This window comes from Dermochelys coriacea, chromosome 11 (assembly GCF_009764565.3).
Source record: "Dermochelys coriacea isolate rDerCor1 chromosome 11, rDerCor1.pri.v4, whole genome shotgun sequence".
Lineage (NCBI taxonomy): Eukaryota > Metazoa > Chordata > Testudines > Dermochelyidae > Dermochelys > Dermochelys coriacea.
The window spans coordinates 70,504,279-70,524,490 of record NC_050078.2 but is presented as its reverse complement, the minus strand read 5'-3'; the positions used below and the strand labels follow the sequence as shown (position 1 = coordinate 70,524,490).

Sequence of the window (20,212 nt, the reverse complement as noted above, 5' to 3'; positions counted from 1 at the left end):
TTCCTTTGGAAAGGACTGTGCATTCTCTGCTCCTGTGATTTCCAACTTTGAGCAATTAGGTGCTGAAGAAAGTATGTAAAGTCCCTCTTGGTTTCTTAGCCTCTTCTTGTAAATCTAGTGAGAAGCCAGCCTGGAAGACCTTGAAAGTTTCAGCTTCAAGTGTTCCTGAGCGGCAGGTGCCAGTTGAATATCAAGACCTGCATCTCACTGATATCACTGCCCAACCATTTCAGTGTATACCAGAAGTGGTTTGCAGAGGGGCACCTAGAGAACTGTACCCTGTTAGCTGAAGCCAACAATAATCTCTGGGTTCCTGAGACCCAGTGGTAATTAGAGGAGGAAAAGATCAGCTTGCTCCTGCCCCCTGTAGGTGCTGCCACCCTTCCCCTTGTCCTCCACCCTCATACCTACCCACGAGGCTCTGCTCCAGGCTAGGACCATCAGCACTTTAAGGGACTCTAGAACTGACATTAGAGTCCCTTGATGTGGCGCTGCCCAGAATGAGTGTTGTGCAGGTGAGTGCTGGGAAGGTGGAAGGAGTGTCTTTCCCGATTTTATTGTAGAGCACCAGTCTCTCCCATACCTACCACTCAACAGTAACAGCTATCTCACAAGCCACAAAATTCAATCAGCAGCATAAGCTTTTCATCTCTACCTGTTAAAGACACCAGCTTCCAGTACCCATTTTTTTAATTCATAACACTCAAACCCCTTCAAACCCTAAAAATGATTGAGACACTCTGATTTAACAGTATGGGTCTCAAAGCTGCATTTTGACACCATTGGAACATCTAGCTACACCTTATGCATAGTTGCTGAAGCACATTGAAACTTTGAAGCCCTTAATTGCATACCTGGACAGTGTTTGATACAAGCTTCTCCTCTAGAAAGAGTTATGCTGTCAGAGCTCTAAGCTTTTCCTGCGCAAGAGGGGATCACTAGAATCCCAATTTGTGACTAGCTCTGACTTTGAGTCTTAGAAAGGAACCTATTGGTTAAAATTAAAGAAATTGGTTAGATAAATACAATTTCAAATTAAAACCCATACTCTGTTTTGAGAATCAATTTACCAGATTTTGTAGAAGTACATGAAAAAATGTTTTGGGTCTTCATGCTCTCCTTTACAAAATTTTAAGTATGTATTTTTCTATGTAGTGTTTTAAGGCAACTGTTTGAAAACAAATGCAATTTCACCCTTTTTCCTGTTGTATCATGAATAAGGCTCTACCAAATTCATGACCGTGAAAAACACGTCGTGGACCATGAAATCTGGTCTTTGTGTGCTTTTTACCCTATACTCTACGGATTTCACTGGGGAGACCAGCGTTTCTCAAATTAGGGGTCCTGACACAAAAGGGATTTGCAGGGGGTTGTGTTATTGCCACCCTTACTTCTGCGCTGCAGCCTTCAGAGCTAGGCAGCTGCAGCCAGAGAGTGGTGGCTGCTGACTGAGGGTCCTACTCAGCAGGCAGCAGCCTAGAAGTAAGGATGGCAGTACCATACCAGGCCATCCTTACTTCTGTGCTGCTGCTGGTGGCGGCTCTGCCTTCAGAGCTGGGCTCCTGGCCAGCAGCCGCTCCTCTCCAGCTGCCCAACTCTGAAGGAAGTGCCGCCGCCTGCAGCGGCACGCGAGTAAGGGTAGCAGTACCGCAGCCTCCCTACAATAAACTTGTGACATCCCCACAACGCCTTTTTGGGTCAGGACCTCTACAATTACAACACTGTGAAATTTCATATTGAAATAGATAAAATCAAGAAATTTTACGATTTTTAAAATCCTATGACCATGAAATTTTGACCAAAATGGACCAGGCATTTGGTAGGGTCCTAATCATGAAACGCATTTTCTCCATTCGGTCACTTCAATTTTTTTTTAGTGCTACCATTTGCCTTTACATATTTTCTGCTTTTTTTTTTAACAATTTATTGTAGATTGATTTGAATAAGGAATAACACATTAATATTTTTCTTGTATATTTCTATACTACCAGAAATAAAGATGGTGAAGAATACAAAAAGTGAGCCAAATAAGCATTATTTTATTCATGTTGGTGGCTTAAGTCCTTCAGTATCAGAGGTAAAACAGCCTTTCTTTAAATAATGATATTAATACCTTGTTTATCTAGTAAATTACTTTCATGTTACTTTACATCCTAAATATGCTATCTGTTATAGGTTGATCTAAGGTCTCATTTCCAGAAGTATCAGGTTTTGGAGGTTTCAATATGTGAGTTTTCTAGTAACTACAGGTACATTCATATTAATGTCAATTTTTTTTTGTATTACATTTGTTACTGACAAAATAAGTGGCGCTTAGGAAAGTTGGGGTTTTTTTTTTTGGTTTTTTTTGGTTGGTTTTTTTACTCTAAGTTTAAGGTCAGTGGAATTTTAATTAAGTCAATACATTTTCTACAGATTATATTTTAGATGTAGACTGGCAATGTCTGAGTTCCAGAAACAGTTGACATGTTACTGGAAAATACCAATTATAAAATATTGTCCTTGCTGGATTAAATATTGTAGTTCAATTAAAAGCTGTAGCTAACATTTTAAAGTAGAGTTTCACTATAATTGGAAGCATTTGTAATTAATGGATTTGGTATCATCCACATATAGAAGTTGGTTAAATTGTATATTAAAGGGTTCTTTTCAGTTCTTGAAGCACATGTTTTTAAATTTTAGATATGCATCTCTGAGTTTTAAAAAAGCTAGTAAAGCAAAATTGGCTGTGGAAGAAATGAATGGGAAAGAAATAAAAGGAAAAGCAGTAAATGTTCGTCTTGTAAAAACTGCAGGAGAAAATATACTTCCAGCTTCTGAAAAGGTTTCCAGACCACTTCACTATGAAAACCAAGCCATTGATAATTTGGAAAAAAATATTCAAGTCAGAACTACCTGCTCTGTCCTGGACTCTTTGGAAGTGCCTTCCACCACCTCAACCTCTTTGAAAGTGCTTGCTCCTCCCTCAGTTTCTTCTGCAGTGCCTATCCCTATCCTGGCCTCTTCAAAAGTGCTTAGCTCTGATTTAAAGCCACTTAGACATGAATCAGGACACCTTTTTTTCTCAGTTGATCAACAGGTAAATTATTCTTCCTGGGACAGATTGATTTTTTTTTTTAAAGTTAATTCTTTCTTTGTACTTGGCATATTTTTCAGTAGTGTTGGCTTGTGCAGAGTGCTCAAAAATCAGTATTTGTGGCATATTGTGGACGGAATATAGCTCTCCATCTTCTCCTGCCTAATGTTGACATCTCCACCTTTTATTTTTTTAATGACGTAAGCTCATCGAGTAACTGTACCTTTACATTTCACCTCTGGAATAACTATGGTTTTATTTTGGTTTTTCTTTTAGATTTAAAAGTTTTCACTTTTAATAAGTTTAAGTGTAATGGATTGTGATTTATTAAGGTACAAGAAAGATTTTTGTGTTTGATAGAGTGGGAGGAAAAACTTCTGTTTAAATTGTATCCTAAATTATGTGATGAATTCATTTTCAGATTTTCTTCGTCCACAGACTTTATCCAATAACAAGCTTTGTGGTTGTGATTATTTAAAAAAAAAAAAACACAACAACCTTGAAAGCTTATTCTACTTTGATTTTAATATGAAAATGACTGTTCCTATGGTAATCTAGATTTTGCCTAATTTAACATGGTTACACATAAAAAAACACAAAAATGGTAACCAAAATAAGAATATTTTTAATTTTAAGATATATGCAGTAGTTGGTTGCATTGTAACATGATCAGTTTTGATCCTGATATACATATCTATAAATATTTTACTATTGAACTAAAACTGTAATTGCTCCAATAGTTTGAAAAATGGTACATAACAGAAGTGATAATCTTTTGTAAAATAGGATAAGCAATCCATACAATACTTAACACATTCTATGTTCAATTGTTTTAATTTGCATCTAGAGTATGAGAGAGAATCCTCTGCAGATAAAACCTGTTCAGTTCTCTCCTAATCTATCTGCTATCTTTATACCTCCTAACACATTGAATTTGAGCAGCTTTACCAAATTGATGAAGAAACTAAAGGAACTGCATCCCAAGGCTAGTAGGTAAGAATCTCTGTTTTTTCTCCCCTGATTTATGAATCTAATATTCAGGATAGTCAAATGAAATGATAAATGTGGAATCGGTGAAAACATGTTTATATAACGTCACTTGATTAAAGAACATCTTATTTCTGTCTCATTTGTTTAGTGACAATATTGTGGATGCTTTGCTGGAGGTCAGAACAAATAATAAAGGTTTCCTAAGTGGCTTGTCTATTAATGCTATTGTGGAAATGGCTTCCTTTATTCTGAGGAAATCTGCATCCAAATGTGAGGAAAAAGTAGCATGAACAGGTGAGCATTCTAGTGCAGAAAGAAAAATACTTTGAAATAGAAAATGTATTGTTTGCATGGCTGTATAACGTAACTATATGTATAGCATAGTAAATAACTCTTTGTGCTTAGAGTAACACACGAACTTCATTGCCAGTGGGGAGTGCACTGAAAGAATTGACACTGAAGAAGAATTAACTTCTTTTGGAATAGTTGTGTGATGATCACTTAGTTGTTAATGTCTACCAAGTTAAATTGCTAACTCTATCAGATATAAATCTCACTGTGTAAAATTTAGCATACTTGGGAATATTATTCAAATTGTTTCAGAATTTCTGCTGATTTCACAACAGAGAGGTTAAATCTCCATTAGTGTTACTGTACATATTGATGGTGCTGCATTTACAAAAATTTTCCAGACAAAAGTGACAGCTAATGGCCTGTTCTTTTAACAGAAATCCATATCAATAGTCCAGAGAATATATACTAGACCCAGTTTTGTATTAAAAGTTGACAGTCCAAGTTCTGTTAAACGTGAGGATTAGATGGGTGATTTGCCAATCTTGGTCTTTTGGGGGTGGGGGGGGGAGATTATCTGATGGGATTCTCTGGGGTGTGTGTTGTGGGGTTTTGTTTTGTTTTGTTTTTTTTAAGGAACTCTGATTGATCCTTCTTTCTTCAGCCCGGCATCTCCCATGGTTCTTGACAACTGGGCTGCTCTGTTCACTTCGCAGCTCACAGAGGCAGATCGACTTTTTGGAACTGCCAGTCTAGCTGCTGCTTTCTGTTCCCACTCAAAGGCCAGTTTTTCTCCTTCTGCAGTAGAGTGTGGATGGCTGTTTTAGTGCTCCTGCCTAAGGGGGGGTGTCATCAAAATTTAGGGCAGTGGTGAGCAGTGATCTCCCTCCTAGCCTCTCTTCTCCCCCTTGTTAGTTTTTGGATGGGTTTTTGAATGCTCCCACTCTGGAGCCATCACTGCAGTGCCTCCCTGCTGGTTCCTCTGCACCTTCCAGTTATGGCAGAGCAGCCTAAAAAGCACTGAATGAATGCCAAACAGTTTTCCATCAGTGAGACAGCTGCCCCAGGATCGTCATACAGTGAGTTGTGCCCAGTCTGCCATTGTTAACTGTGTTGGGTCCCACGGCTGAGTCAGACAGGCATGTAAAATCCCGTACCCACCAGAGCAGTCGTGACTCCAATGTATGTAGGAAATTGGACCAGGAGTCTATAGCAGAGCAAGGTGAGGCTCCAAGGATGAGGACTCCAGTCAGCTGACTAGGGATAAATCCCAAGGGGTGCCTGGAAAACAGAGGGTAGACTTGTAGGGTCACAAATCCCCCAAGTCCTAAAATGTGTCCTAAGCGTCATGGGAAAAGAAGCGGGGCTCATAAGCATCCCTGGCCCTCTCCCGTTTTTCCTCCCCACTCTCTGGGGTAGTGGGACCCATCAGACAAGGACTCAAAAAGAAATCTTGTCAGAGGATTTCAGGTCCTCAGCATGACTAGCTGCAAAAGGCCTCACCAAAGAGCAACAGAGCTCATATGCTAAGTGAGCTAAAAAATGTGAAAAAAGCAAAGCAAAAAAGGAAAGAAAAAGGCATAAGAGATATGGGAAATAGAGCCCTCTGTCTCCTCTTCCCCCTCCTCCACAGAGGATAGTGAATTGTTGGACTCTGACTCTGATCAAGACCAGGAAAAGACTCGGCAAAAGTTTGTTCCCCCTGAGAAATTCAAGGTCGTGTGCAAAAAGGTTGTATCCACTGTTCAGATTCAACCCAAACAGAACCCTGTGAGTAAGCCTAAAAGCAAATTTCTCTTCTTGAAATGCTCCCCTGAGGCACGATTCCCCTACATTCCTTCTTCAGAGAAGTAATCAGGGATGAATGAGACAAGTCAAGCAAGGGCAAACATACTAACAAAAATAATCTTAGATTCTAAAGGATCCAGCAATCAAAGATCCAGCTTACTTAGTTACAAAAAATTGATGCTCCTTTAGGGTTTCTGGCAAAAAATATGGTTATTCCCTCAGAAGGGAAGTTCTAGATAATACTTAGTCCTGTCTTGAGTGCAGGGGACTGGAGTAGATGACCTCTCGAGGTCTCTGTTCTGTGATTCTATTCTAAGGATCCCACAGGTTAGAAAAATGGAGGCCGTTCTCAAAGATCGAGGCCTCCTCAGCCTCCAACCGGGCATCCCTAGAAGCTGCTGGCTTGGCAAGAGCAGCTTTCTCCTGGCTGGAAGATCTCAGAGCTCTCAAGGGCGGAGATCCCCCTGACTTCGACTCTGTTCTGAAAAAAGTTTCCCGAGCAGCAGCGTTGCTGGCCCCTCGATGGCTGTGATGAGATTCTCAGCCAAAGCCAGGACTTCCGGCTCTGTGACCAGGTACTACCTATGGTTCTGTCCCTGGAAGGTATATAGCCACTCTAAACTGGTGCTGTTCTCCAGATTTCTGGGAGTCCTGCTTTTTGGAGAGAAGCTACATAAAGTAGTGGCAGACAGTGCTGCAAAATCTGCACAGTCCCTCCCAATGCCACACCATGCATTTAAGAAAGAGTGCAGACTGGCCTTCAGACAGAGATTTCCAGATGGAGACCCTAACCTCTACAGTGTCATCCCTGTTCCAGGGGTACCTTCTGACTTCAGGGGATCTGATGAATGCATACCTCCACATCCTGATCAGACCATGCTATTGCAAGTTCCTACAGTTTGCATATGGTAGTAGGGAGCATTATCATTATCTGATGCTCTTATTTGGCCTGTCCTGGGCCTCCTAGGTCTTTACAAAGATCTTGGTTTTGCAATCATAGCCAGACTCGTCACAGGGGACCACATGTACCCCTTGCTGGACAATATCTTAATAACAGCTCCATACCTGACAACAAGACACAGAGCCATGTCCCTGACTTTAAACCTCCTGCTCACACCCAGCTTTACTGTCAATATTGAGAAAAGCTTCTGAATTCCGTCCACCAAAATACCCCACTTGAAAGTGGACAAAGACACCTCGATAGCAAGGATACCCATGTCTGAAAAGGTTCCAGAAGATTCAGGACCATCTCATATTGTTTGAGCGCGGCAAGAACCCTACCATAGTACTTAGCCTTCAACAGTTAGGTCGCCTAGTTTTGTGCATATGGATCACTCCATCGGTACAGTCACACATCAGGCACTTTCAGGCCTTCATCCTGAAAGTATGGGACCACTGCCTGAAATGCATGAAGGATCAAATAAAGGTTCTGGTGCAGGTGATGGACTCCTTGAAATGGGGGTGACCCCAGGGTAGTGTCCGCAAGAGCATGCTGGTTTCCTGTTCCTCACAACTGATCCAAGCCTGAAGGGCTGGGAAACAAACAGCTAAAGGCACCTGGAAGAAAGGACTCAACATAGACATTCTAGAACTAAGAGCAGTCATGCTTGTGCTATGAAGATTACAGCCCAGTTTAGAGGGGAACCACATCCTTGGATAGTCAAACAACGTGATCACAGTCACATGTATGAACAAACAAGGAGGAAAAAGAATCCCAGTGTTACACACCAAAGCAGTGGAAATCATGAAGTGGGCAGAAAATTCTTTGCCATCAGGGCAATTCACACAAAGGGAGACCTGAACCAGAAGGGGTGGAGTGGCTCAGCAGGCACAAGGTGAACAACTCTAAATCATGCCTGAATCAGGAAGCCATTGAGTTGATCATTGAATCATTCAGCCTGCGCTCATGTGACGTGTTCACGTGAACCACATGAACACCAAGATACTTCACCAAGGAGATCAATGTGGGAACAGATGCCCTATCGCACAGATAGTAGCAAAGTCTCCTCTGAGTTTCCACCCGTAATGTTGGAAGTTGATCCAAAAAATAGAACTAGAGCAGGTGACAGTGATATTGATACTTCTCCTCGTCTGAGGAGACCTAATAGCACCGAAATTAGGATCACCACTGCAGCTCCCAAAGAGAGAGAACATCCTCTCACAAGGTTGTCTTCATCTGCGGACCCAAACTGGTTGTATCTAACAGCCTGGCTATTGAAAGTGAAGAGCTAGTATCCTTGGGCCTTTCCTCTAGAGTTATCAGGACACTTTTTTTCTTCTAGAAGAGCATCTAATTTGAAAGCATGCTCCTCTCTCTGTACCGCAAGTACTGATTCTGTGGGTGCTCCGGGGATGCCTCCCAAGGGATTCTCCCTTCATTTTGACCAAGGTAGCAGCATCCCATCAAGGAAATTCGGCACATCTTAGATATTAGGCCCTGAAAACCTACATCAAACATACAGGTTCTATGAAGAGAATGGGGTGCCCTACTTGTATCTTTCTGCATGAAATGCCAAGAACTCGGAGCATCCAATTTCTCTCACTAGAGTATTAGACTATGCATTGCAGAACGGAAGTGTACAAAGCATCGGAGAGTCTGGCTCCAGCAGGGGTCAGGGTACACTACAAGTGATCCCTCATAGGCAGAAAGAGCTAGTGTATCCATACTGGAAATTTGTAAGGTGGCTACCTGATCAAATGCTACTACCTTTATCAAACACTACAAAGTGGACTTCCTGTCCTCAGCCTTGGCGTCCTGTGGCAGGAAGGTGTACTGCAAGCAGTATCCCGGAAATGATTTTGCACTTTGAGGAAGTGTAAATAAGAATGGATACTGTTTTTCTATTCCTCTGACCTTATTCTTAACTCTCCCCACATCTGTTCACTGCTCGCTACTTCCCAGACACCAAGAATAGTGGGAGATGCAGGGCTGCAGAATGGAAAATTTCTTATTTCCTTTCTGCTGGCAGCATCTCCCATGCTTCTACCCATACTAAATGGCTCAAGGGCCAGAAGGTCAGGTGCTGAGAGAGATCAGAGACTGTATTTTCTGTTTGGATCCACTTTATATAATAGGCAGTTAAGTATACATGTTTTGCAGTTTTGGAATAACTCATCATAAGTAAGTAGCAGCCATAAGTAGCAGCAAAGGGAGCGTGGCCAGAGTACTGGCAATTTGCTCATCCTGATCTTTGCTTTTAGGAAGTTATTTGAATTATGAGAACTGTGCTTTAAGTTGATTGCATGTAGATAAAGAAAGCAATGCTTAATATATTCAGAAATCTGTTTGATGGGTTTTTGGAGAGGGCTAATAGTATGCTTCCTATTGCCGTACGGGGTGGAAAGAACTCAATTGGTGTTTGGCTGGTTGAATTCCTCTTGAAATAGTTACTTTAAAGCTTCTGGGATTTTATTTATTGTGTGGTTAGGGTGCCTAGAATCTTGGATAGGTGCCTTTATTACTTTAAATCTAAATAAAATTAAAGATGATAAATGTCCTAATGTTTCTACAGAATGTCGAATTCTTAACAAACTATTATTTTCACAGCATTGCATTTTCTGGATGCAGAAAAGACCAAGAGAACCAGTGTGGAAAAGTGCTTGTTTTTTAAATGTTTTATTTACAAAACATGTATAGTATTTGAAAGCTCTGAAATGTATTGTGTTCAAGTGGATGAGCATTCTCAAAATAATTTTGTTATAAACTTTCCTTTGTAATTTTTTGTTCCACTTGTGACAGGTAGTCACAACAATCTGTAGCAAGATTTTGACTTTCATTGTGAGGGAGCTGGATAAAATGAAAACAGCCTTCTGCCACTGAGGCTCTGAAGCAACCAAGTCATTAGTTTCCAATGGGGAAAAAGTTAACATCTGTGTAAAAACTCTAATCTATTAGAGCACGTTAATGAGAAAAAGGTTAAAAATAACTTTAAGAAAAGTTTGCTCTTGTTAAAGTTTTTTTATAGATATTCCAGTATGTGCTTTCAGGTTTCCTGTGGATGAACATCCATTGAGGAAATACCTTTTGAGTATCTTAAAGTCAGTCCTGGAAGCTGATGTAACATCTAAACATATTTTGCAGCATATTATGTGTAACGCTGTAGTGTGAAACAAATGTTACGTCACAGGGTCTTCCATACAGCAAGTTACCAGTGTTTGTTTTGCAGGAGAACGTGATATAAATATCAATTGTAGACTTTGGTTTCACAAACTTGTATTTAGACTTCAAAAAATAAATGTTTTCAAATGTTGCCTATGGTCCTTATTTCTTAATTTTAAGGTTGTTTTACATTTTTCATAAATTAAAAATGGAGTGCAGTAGAAAAATTACACTGAGGTTTTTGCAAAAAGAAAAGGAGTACTTGTGGCACCTTAGAGACTAACAAATTTATTTGAGCATAAGCTTTTGTGAGCTACAGCTCACTTCATCGGATGTAGCTCACGAAAGCTTATGCTCAAATAAATTTTAGTCTCTAAGGTGCCACAAGTACTCCTTTACTTTTTGCGAATACAGACTAACACGGCTGCTACTCTGAAACTGAGGTTTTTGTATTGTAAATGTAGCACAGTATAAATGTGTCGGGCCAACTTCCAGTTTTTGAAGTGCTGTATAAAGAACGTTCATTATAAAGCTGTTAAAACTCAGAATTTCGACTTCAGGGAAAATTTCAACATTTTAGAATTTCACACAAAATAGAATTTCCAAAAAATTTCTGTTTCAGTATTGTGAAATTTGCTTCAAATTTTATTTTATGGGTCTTTTCATTTATATATCTTATATTATTTCATAACATGTCAGAAGTATTAGTATGTAATGTAATAGTTGAAGAAAATATTTTTCATTTTATTTTTAAAATCAAAGGCACCTGTTACTTAGTACTAATTGAAACATGATCTTGTCTAGATCAGAGTTCCTTCTGTTTCTGTTTTAATAAAACAATTTGACAACAATGTTTGTAAAAATCAACATTTTTCAAAATGTTATGATTTCAATGAAAATGGCATTTTTCGAGGGGGGGGGGGAGAGAAGTGACAAAGTTTCTGACCAGCTCTATTTCATTATTTAACAGTAGAACAGTTTAAGCATTTGTAAACAAAAATAGGTGAACTTAGACCCTGATTCAGCAAGGTACTTCAGCATATGCCTAATGTTAAGCATGCAAGTAGTCCCAGAGTTAGGCACATGCTTGGCTATCTTTCTGCATTGGAAGCTGGGGGGGAGAAGAGGGTTGTTGGCCAGGAGGCTGAGCAGCTGGACTGTCTATCTCAGGGGTTCTCAAACTGGCGGTTGGGACCCCTTAGGGGGTTGTGAGATTATTACATGGAGGGTTGCGAGCTGTCAGCCTCCACCCCAAACCCTGCTTTGTCTCCAGCATTTATAATGGTGTCAAATAAATTAAAAAGTGTTTTTAATTTGGGGGGGGTCACACTCGGAGGCTTGTTATGTGAAAGGGGTCACAGTACAAAAGTTTGAGATCCCCATGTGTAGCTCCTGTTGCCGGGGAGAGGTGGAGAGGCTGAGCACACAGGGTCTCTGCCTCACCGTAGCTGTGGGGGTATAGGGAGAAGGCTGAAGACCCAGGCCAGTCTGGCAGCAGGGATGGAAGTGAAATTGATAAGAGCATTCCCAGAACGAAGCTTAAAAAATCCACTTTGTTTCTACTGAAACAGAATTTCCCTTCCCATGAAAAATTTTGCTTTGACATTTTGAATTTTTTTCAAAAACAAGATATTTCCGTTTTATGGCCAGCTTTACATGAAGTGCTATATCACATTAGTGTGGAGAGTCACAAACGGCATTTTAGCAGAGAACAAAAAATGTACTCAGTGAAGCTACAGGGATTTTTAAATGGATTGAAATTTTGCCATAATGCTTGCAGTTCCCATTTGAAGAAAGATGAAATTATAAAATAAACGATAAGTAAGGAAAAAGGAATATTCAGAGTATTTAAAAAAATAAATGTAGACCTCCTAGCAGCTTATCTTTATGTAGTTTCCAAAACTGGACACAAGAATATTAGCAGAATGGTTTCAATAGAATAGGATAATGTGTTCTAAATGTCTGTGTACTGAAGTGTATGTGTACAAATCCCAAATATATAAATACAGATTCCCAGATCAGTAATTGTAACTGTTCTAATTCCTCCACCTTTCTGTGCTAGGTTCCCTCCAATAGGGATATTGGGTTTTTTGGTGGTGAGGTTTTTTTTGTTGTTGTTTGTTCAGGTAAAACAATTCTTTATCTTACTTCTCCCTGACCAGGAAGAAATAAGGAGCTACCAAGACTAACACCACAAAAAAACAAACAAACCCTGTGTTGGGCGCCCCCCCCCCCCCACTAGAACAAACAAGCCAACAGATTTACACTCCTACCACTAGATATAAATAAGGGGAATTGTATAAGGGTATGAATAGCAATCACAAAATCTCCCTCATATGATCTAAAATGGGGTTGTCTAGGTAGTTTACTGACTTGAACATGCAAAATAATATATAAATACACCCCTTTGGTAAGAGTACCCAGATTTCTGCTTGTTACATAAGGGCAGAAGGAAGGTGGAAATCAGGCCTCAAGTGTGTACTTTGCAGCTAGTTTCCTTTTCAAGTTTTACTTTGGGGCTTAATATTCTTTTCAGTCTTTACAAAAAAAAAAAAAATTGTTTCCTGTTAACCCTTGAATAGTTCTTGCTTATGGGCTTTCTCATCCTCAGTACTGAGTGGCTTTGTCACACTTGGGTAATGGAATGGAACTCTTCACCACCTTTCTTTTTTGACTCCACCAAGGTCAGTAGTGAAAGTTGTTACAATCTGATAGCCATTTTCAATGGTCCAAAAATGACCATCTTAATTCATTTCCAGGTGTCCACATCCAAAAGCCGTGCTTACAATTGATAGTCTCTCCATGGTTGCTAATTATTACAAATGTTATGGAAATAGAACTACAGTATTCTCTGACCTATGGAGATAGTCCTACCAGGTCATTGTTGAGGCACATTGCTTGTGCAGCGTGGACAAGTTTGAGTCTGCTCTATTACTGCTGAGTGTTATCTATCTGGCACCTTTCACCAACATCAAATTCTCTTCACACCAAACACATACTAATTCGGATGATTCACAGGCCTCTTTATACTTAAGTGCAATTTTGAAAACTGTTTTATAGATTTATTTGGGGACATCTTGGTTTTATTTTTGCACTGCAGTCTTGTTTAGTTCAAATATTCAAAAATAGTTTGATTTTATGCCTAAATTGTGGCTGTTGCCCTGCTTTTTTTTCCACAAGTATGATGTAAAGATACAAGTACCAATTCTTGTTCTCTTTCAGTATTTCATTTACCAGGTGGTAATCATTTTATTTTGTCTCATTTCACTGTAGATCTGGTGGTCTCTGAATGTTCAAAATCTTTACTCTTTGCTTGTTATCATGAGCTTGTTCCAGCTCCCATTAAATACAATGGCAAAATTTCCATTGGTTTCAGTGACAGGTTTCAGAGTAGCAGCCGTGTTAGTCTGTATTCGCAAAAAGAAAAGGAGTACTTGTGGCACCTTAGAGACTAACAAATTTATTAGAGCATAAGCTTTCATGAAGTGAGCTGTAGCTCACGAAAGCTTATGCTCTAATAAATTTGTTAGTCTCTAAGGTGCCACAAGTACTCTTTTTTTTTTATTGGTTTCAGTGGTATACCATCAAGCCTTTATTTATTGTTTCTTACAAAAACTACCTATTTGGTTTTTTTTTTTTAAACTAGCCTTTTAATGATGAATTGATGATGTCACTTAAGATTTTTCTAAATGAAACTTTTTACTATAGTTCAGAGTAAAATGTTGTTCTCACACCTGGTGCAACTTCATGAATTTCTGTGGGAGTGCACATGGTGGTGGTGGATAATTTGATCCACAGACAATATATGGACTGCAGTGAGATGCAAAATAATACATTGTAAAGATCATATAATTTCTTCTTATTCCCAAAACAAATAAACAATTCTTCATTTAATTTGTTTATGTAGTTTTTATACTAAAGTCCTTATATGGCTCCCAGAACATCTCACAATTTTTAATATATTTATCCTCACTTATAAGGTAGGGAAATGCTATTTATCCCCATTTTACAGATGCAGGAACTAAAGCACAGAAAGACTAAGCAATTTGACCAAGGCCACACAGGACATCTATAGCAGTGCAGGGCGTTGAACTCTGGTCTCCCAAGTTCTAGGCTAATGCTCTAATCCAGGGGTGGACAAACTATATGGCCCGTGGACCAGATCTGACCTCTCAGGGCTTTGGATCCGGCCCACGGAATTGCCACCTTTGTGGTGAGCGGGCCCCATACTGCTCCCAGAAGCGGCCGGCACCATGTCCCTGTGGCCCCTGGGGGAGGGAGGGGCAAAGGGCTCCGCCTGCTGCCCTTGCCTGTGGATACCTCCCCCCCGCAGCTCCCATTGGCTGCGGTTCCCCATTCCTGGCCAATGGGAGCTGCGGAGGGAGGTACCCACAGGCGGGGGCAGCAGGGATATGGTGCCAGCTGCTTCTGGGAGTGATATGGGACCAGGGCAGGCAGGGAGCCGCTGCCACCTTGGAGCCGCTCCAGGAAAGCGGTGCCAGGCTGGAGCCGGCACCCCAAGCCCCTCCTGCACTCCAATCCCTGCCCTGAGGCCCCTGCCTGCACCCTGCACCCCTCCTGCACCCCAACCTCCTGTCCTGAGCCCCTTCCTGCACCCCTCCTCTGCGCCAACCCCTTGCCTGAGCCCCTTTCTGCACACCTCACCCCCTCCCACACCCCAACCCCCTGCCTCAGCCCTGCATGCAATTTCCCCTCCCAGATTTGGCCCTCAGGCCAAAAAGTTTGCCCAGCCCGTTCTAATCACTTACTTTCTATGTGCTGTGTATACATAGAGCTTAGCCATAAATGGTCCATTGATTACCTCCCTGCAGTTTTTTTGTTCTCCAGCAGTTGGCTCAAGTGTTCCATAGCTGATATTTGTAGGTAATAAGTAAAAATCATATTTCAGTGAAACAGGATTTCTTTAATATTGGAATACCATTTCTATTTCAGGTATTACTAAGGTACCCATTACTGTGGTTCTTAAGTTCCCCTTAGATTTAGGCATGGAAATTAGCTTTTTAAGCATCCACAGCTTTAGTGTACTGGATGTTTAATAAGTTGTCAATGTTATATAAAAAAAAAAAAATCTAAAGTTCTTTCCTGAAAATGAAATCTCCATAGTGTGGCCTAAGTTTACATGCATATCTTAATATGGAACATACAGAAGCCAGAGCAGATTGTATTTTAATTAGTAAAAAATCTTCTGTTTATCAAAGCTGAAAAATTCACTGTAAATTAGCTCTGCAGGTTGTATTAAGTGCTCCTTGCTTGGCTAATGAGGACACCAATAAAGTTAGGATAGAAAGCTCTTAAAGGGGTCTAAAACTGTGTAATAATTAGAATTCTGAGTTGCTGGTGCATAACTTAGAACATTTGTTTAAACTTGACTGTCTTATAAAAATGTTAGAACTATATTCCATTATGGTAGTTCACATAGGAGGGGACACAGATTTGATGAAAGCTTCTGTTATCTTCCCCTCCAAATTAAAAAAAAAAAAAATCACGGTGTTTTGCTCTTCTCAATTCAGATAAACCCCTCATTCCGATTTAAACCTCTGCTGAGTTGAAAGTGTATCTTATCTACTGAAGGTAAGCCAATAGCTGGTATTGAGGGGGTTTTATTTATAGCAGCCAGTATTGCAAATTCAAGCCTGAATATGAAATTCATTCCTCAAAGCTGTTTCCTGCTCACACTATTAATGAAAATTCTGCAGACAAATCCTGTTACACCATTGACTTCAAATGCTGACCTTAGTGTTACACTTGTCCATGCAACCCCACTGAGGGGAGGATTTGATCCTGTAATTGGATTTTAGTTGATAATTCTGGGACATAGTCCAGCTCTGTTACGTATCTGTGTTGGATCTGCAGGGCTCATAGGAGTAAAAATGCATATGGTTACATACTAAAAGCAGGTATAACTAAAAGTGTACAAGATATCAGATGTTTGCTATTTTTACACAGTCATTTCTTAGGGTAGAGCTACACCAAAAGTCAATAGGAGTAATTTGTGGTGTACTTGAAGGCACTGAACTCAAGATTAACCCCCACACACATCAGACTCTTGCGTACCTTTAATTATTAGTGAGCCTGCTGTGGATTAAGCCTTGTTAGCTCATTAGTAGTGTACCACTAATCACCTTATTTTAAAAAACAAGTATTTCCAGATAAGGATGGGCTTAAGTATATTATGCAAGTGAAGCCACTTAACTTGGCAGGAGGTAATAGATTCAAGGTAATAAATTAATCAATTATAACATCTTTTATAATCCTTTATCCAAAAGTACACTAACTTCAGTAGGTTAGGATTTATGTATAATCCCATTCAATTTCTAGGGTATCAATCCTCTCTAAAGACTTAAGGAACTACAGTTGCCCTAATGAAAAGAAAAGGGGATTATCAGAGGCTTTTTATCTATACGAGTGAAGCCTGCCTCCCTTAGCATTTCAACTGGCCACCAATATTTTTTTCTTCTTTCCTCTGCTCTTTTTTGACATCTATCCCTAATGGCTACCATCCTTCCTTAAGCCTAAAACAGTGGGGCCCAACATTATACAGGAGGTCCACATAAACCTAAGCACAACCTTGTGTGGGCTAAACACATTCTACATATTTTAATAAGATTTAAAGTCACCTGTATTGATTTTATATTTAAGTCCATCTTGTTTTGTATGCATTTAGAGAGATTGTGTCTAGGTACAGTATTGTCTATTTACACACTTCTGTCAACTAAAATGATGTAAACATGATGACAAAATGCTCATGAGTCAGCTGTTTAAAGCAGGCAGCGAGCCCTATGATATGCTCTAGGGGGCCATGTACGGCCTGGGCTATAGGCTGGGCAACCCAGCCTCAGAAAGATGGAGCAGTTCTGTCCGGTTGAGGTAGAGCACTTCGGCCTGCAACGGGGTATAGGTTCTGGATCCCTTCCAGGTGTAAGAGTCTGATCCAGAGGCTGCTGCAGTCAATGAAAAGATTCTCTGACTTCAACTGGATTATAGACACTCCCCCCCATATTCAATAAGTGACCCCCAACAATTTGTGGTGGTGGTGGGACTTCTCTATAAGGTGGAGCACTAACTACTCTCAGAAACCTCAAAAATGACCGCCTTAGGGTTGAGTGTTGTGTGACCTTATTTACTGGTTCCAAGCTAGGAGGTTTCCTCATATTACAACAGATGGCAGCAGAGCAAAGGATTTTGCTGCTCAAAGTACATTGAAGATCTTTCTAAGCATCTAACTTTTCTTTTTCCTAAATGAGTGAAACTATGAATGTGCTATTTTTGTGGGTGTATATTCAGCATCACCAAAGGCGCTTTAGCAAGGTAAGCTCTTATGGGATAAGAGGGAAGGCCCTCTTATGGACCAGTAACGGGGTAGGAATAAAGGGTTAGTTTCCAGAATAGAGAAAGGTAAATCATGATGTACCCTAGGGCTCTGTACTGGGACCAGTGATGTTCAGTGATCTGGAAAAAGGGGTAAACAGTGAGGTGGCAAAATTTTCAGATCATATAAAACTACTCACCATAGTTAAGTTCAAAGTAGACTGGGAAGAGTTACACGGGGAACTCACAAAATTGGGTGACAGGGCAACAAAATGGCAGCTGAAATTGATAAATGCAAAGTAATGCACATTGGAAAACATAATCCCAACTATACATATAAAATGATGGGGTCATTGTGGCTAATTCTCAGAAAACATACACTCAATATGCAGCGGCAGTCACAAAAGCTAACAGTGTTGGGAATCATTAGGAAAGGGGTAGATAAGAAGACAGAAAATATACTGCAGCTGTAAAAATCCATGCTACACCCACAGCTTGAATACTGTGTGCAGATCTGGCCACCCCATCTCAAAAGAGAGAGATTGGAATTGGAAAACGTTCAGAAAAAGGCAACAAAAATGATTAGGGGTATGGAACAGCTTCCATGTGAGGAGAGATTAGTAAGACTGGGAGTTTTCAGCTTGGAAAAGAGACGAGTAAGGATGGATATGATGGAGATCTATAAAATCATGACTGGTGTGGAGAAAGTAAATGAGGAAGTGTTGTTTACTCATAAGACAAGAACTAGGGGATTAATAGGCAGCAGGTTTAAAAGAAACAAAAGGAAGTATTTCTTCACATAACACACAGCCTGTGGAACTCCTTGCCAAAGGATGTTGTGAAAGTCAAGACTATAACGGGGTTCAAAAAAGAACTAGATAAGTTCATGAAGGATAGGACCATCAATGGCTATTAGCCAGAATAGGCAGGGCTGGTGTCCCTAGCCTCCGTTTTACTAGAAGCTGGGAATGGGTGACAGATGATGGATCACTTGATGACCTGTTCTGTTAATTCCCTCTGGGGCACCTGGCATTGGCCACGGTCAGAAGACAGGATACTGGGCTAGATGGACTTTTGGTCTGAGCCATTATGGCTGTTCTTGTGTCACCTACCCTCAAAAACAGTTACAGTTTTCACTTGATGCCAGATACGACACATTTCAATTGAATCAAGGAGAGTATCAGATATTAAAGCCACTATACGTGAATATAATTTAGTGAGGATGCTTTGCCTATCCTTTTGTTAAAAATGAGGTGGTCTTTGTTTAAACATTTACCTCAAGGGCTCTTCCTGAAGCAGACCATAAATGTTAAATTACAATTTTAAATGTTCTAACAATGGTGGAAAACTCCAATGCGCCATCAGCCTTTAGCAGCTGGAGGAGCTATGCTATATTTTGTGATTTTTTTTTTTTTAAAAAAAAAAATGGATTTTTCACAAAAATGACCAAGACAAGAAGACAGGTTTCAGAGTAGCAGCCGTGTTAGTCTGTATTCGCAAAAAGAAAAGGAGGACTTGTGGCACCTTAGAGACTAACAAATTTATTAGAGCATAAGCTTTCGTGAGCTACAAGACAAGAAGGTAAATGATTTGCAGCATGTACATGTTCCCACGTACCACATGCTTCACAGGATCTGAAATCAAATTATGCAGTTTTTCAGATCCTCAAAGCTACACGACCGAGCAGTACTACATCGCCCTAACATATTAAGGTACCCTCTTTTAGGCAAATGCAAAGGGTATGTGATTTTTATTTAGTTATGGACATGATTTAGCCATCAGGAGTTACGCAGGACTCTGTTAAAAGAAAAGGAGTACTTGTGGCACCTTAGAGACTAACAAATTTATTAGAGCATAAGCTTTCATGAGCTCCAGCTCACTTCATCAGATGCATTCTCTGTGTGTGTATATCAATCTCCCCTCCCTTTTTTCCATTAAATGCATCCGATGCAGTGAGCTGTAGCTCAGGAAAGCTTACGCTCAAATAAATTTGTTAGTCTCTAAGGTGCCACAAGTCCTCCTTTTCTTTTTGTTAATTGTATCCAGTTTGCCAATTAATTCCAATTCAGCAGTCTCTCCTTGGAGTCTGTTTCTGAAGCTTTTTTTGTTGAAGGACAGCCACCCTCAGCTCGGGAATCCAGTGCCCAGAGAGACGGAAGTGTTCTCCGACTGGTTTTGAGTCCCAGGGCCGGGCGCTGCTTGGCAGGGGGAGGACACCGTGTGGCCCGGGGGGGGGGGGGGGGTCTTAGGAGTCACAATTCAGCCGGGGCGGCCGCCGCACGGCGAGTCATTTACTTGCTGAGCGGCAATGCCGGAGGCGGGCCCCAGCCTTGGTGCCGCTGTTAAAGAGGCGCAGCGCGGCGAAGAGCGGCATGGCCTTTCCCTGCCGAGCCACCGGGCGGGAGGCGGGAGGCGATCATTAGCCAAAGTTGCAGGGAGCCGTAGCCGGGAACCCGCGAACACGTGGCGGGGGCTGTACGGTCGCGGCTTCCCGGGGCCGCCTTCGCAGAGCCCCGAGCCCGAGCGCGGCAGGCTGCCCACACGACCCGCTGTACAGCCCGCGGCGGCGGCGGGGGGGGGGGGGGGCGAGCAGGATGGCGCTTCCCCCCCCCGCCGCCTTGCAAATGAGCCCGTTTTCT

The 20,212-nt window shown here is 41.0% G+C and overlaps 1 protein-coding gene across 1 annotated transcript in view; it reads left to right on the top strand.

Annotated features, from left to right (window-relative positions):
• Nucleotides 1-11,092, top strand: part of RBM44 (RNA binding motif protein 44) — a 33,241-nt gene extending 22,149 nt beyond the window's left edge. Inside the window, 7 exon segments of the mRNA XM_043504751.1 lie at nt 1,992-2,077; nt 2,176-2,249; nt 2,683-3,079; nt 3,924-4,069; nt 4,215-4,360; nt 9,693-10,481; nt 10,688-11,092. Coding sequence (XP_043360686.1) covers nt 1,992-2,077; nt 2,176-2,249; nt 2,683-3,079; nt 3,924-4,069; nt 4,215-4,356 — 845 coding nt within the window. The 3' untranslated portion in view covers nt 4,357-4,360; nt 9,693-10,481; nt 10,688-11,092.
• Nucleotides 11,093-20,212: the final 9,120 nt, after the last annotated feature.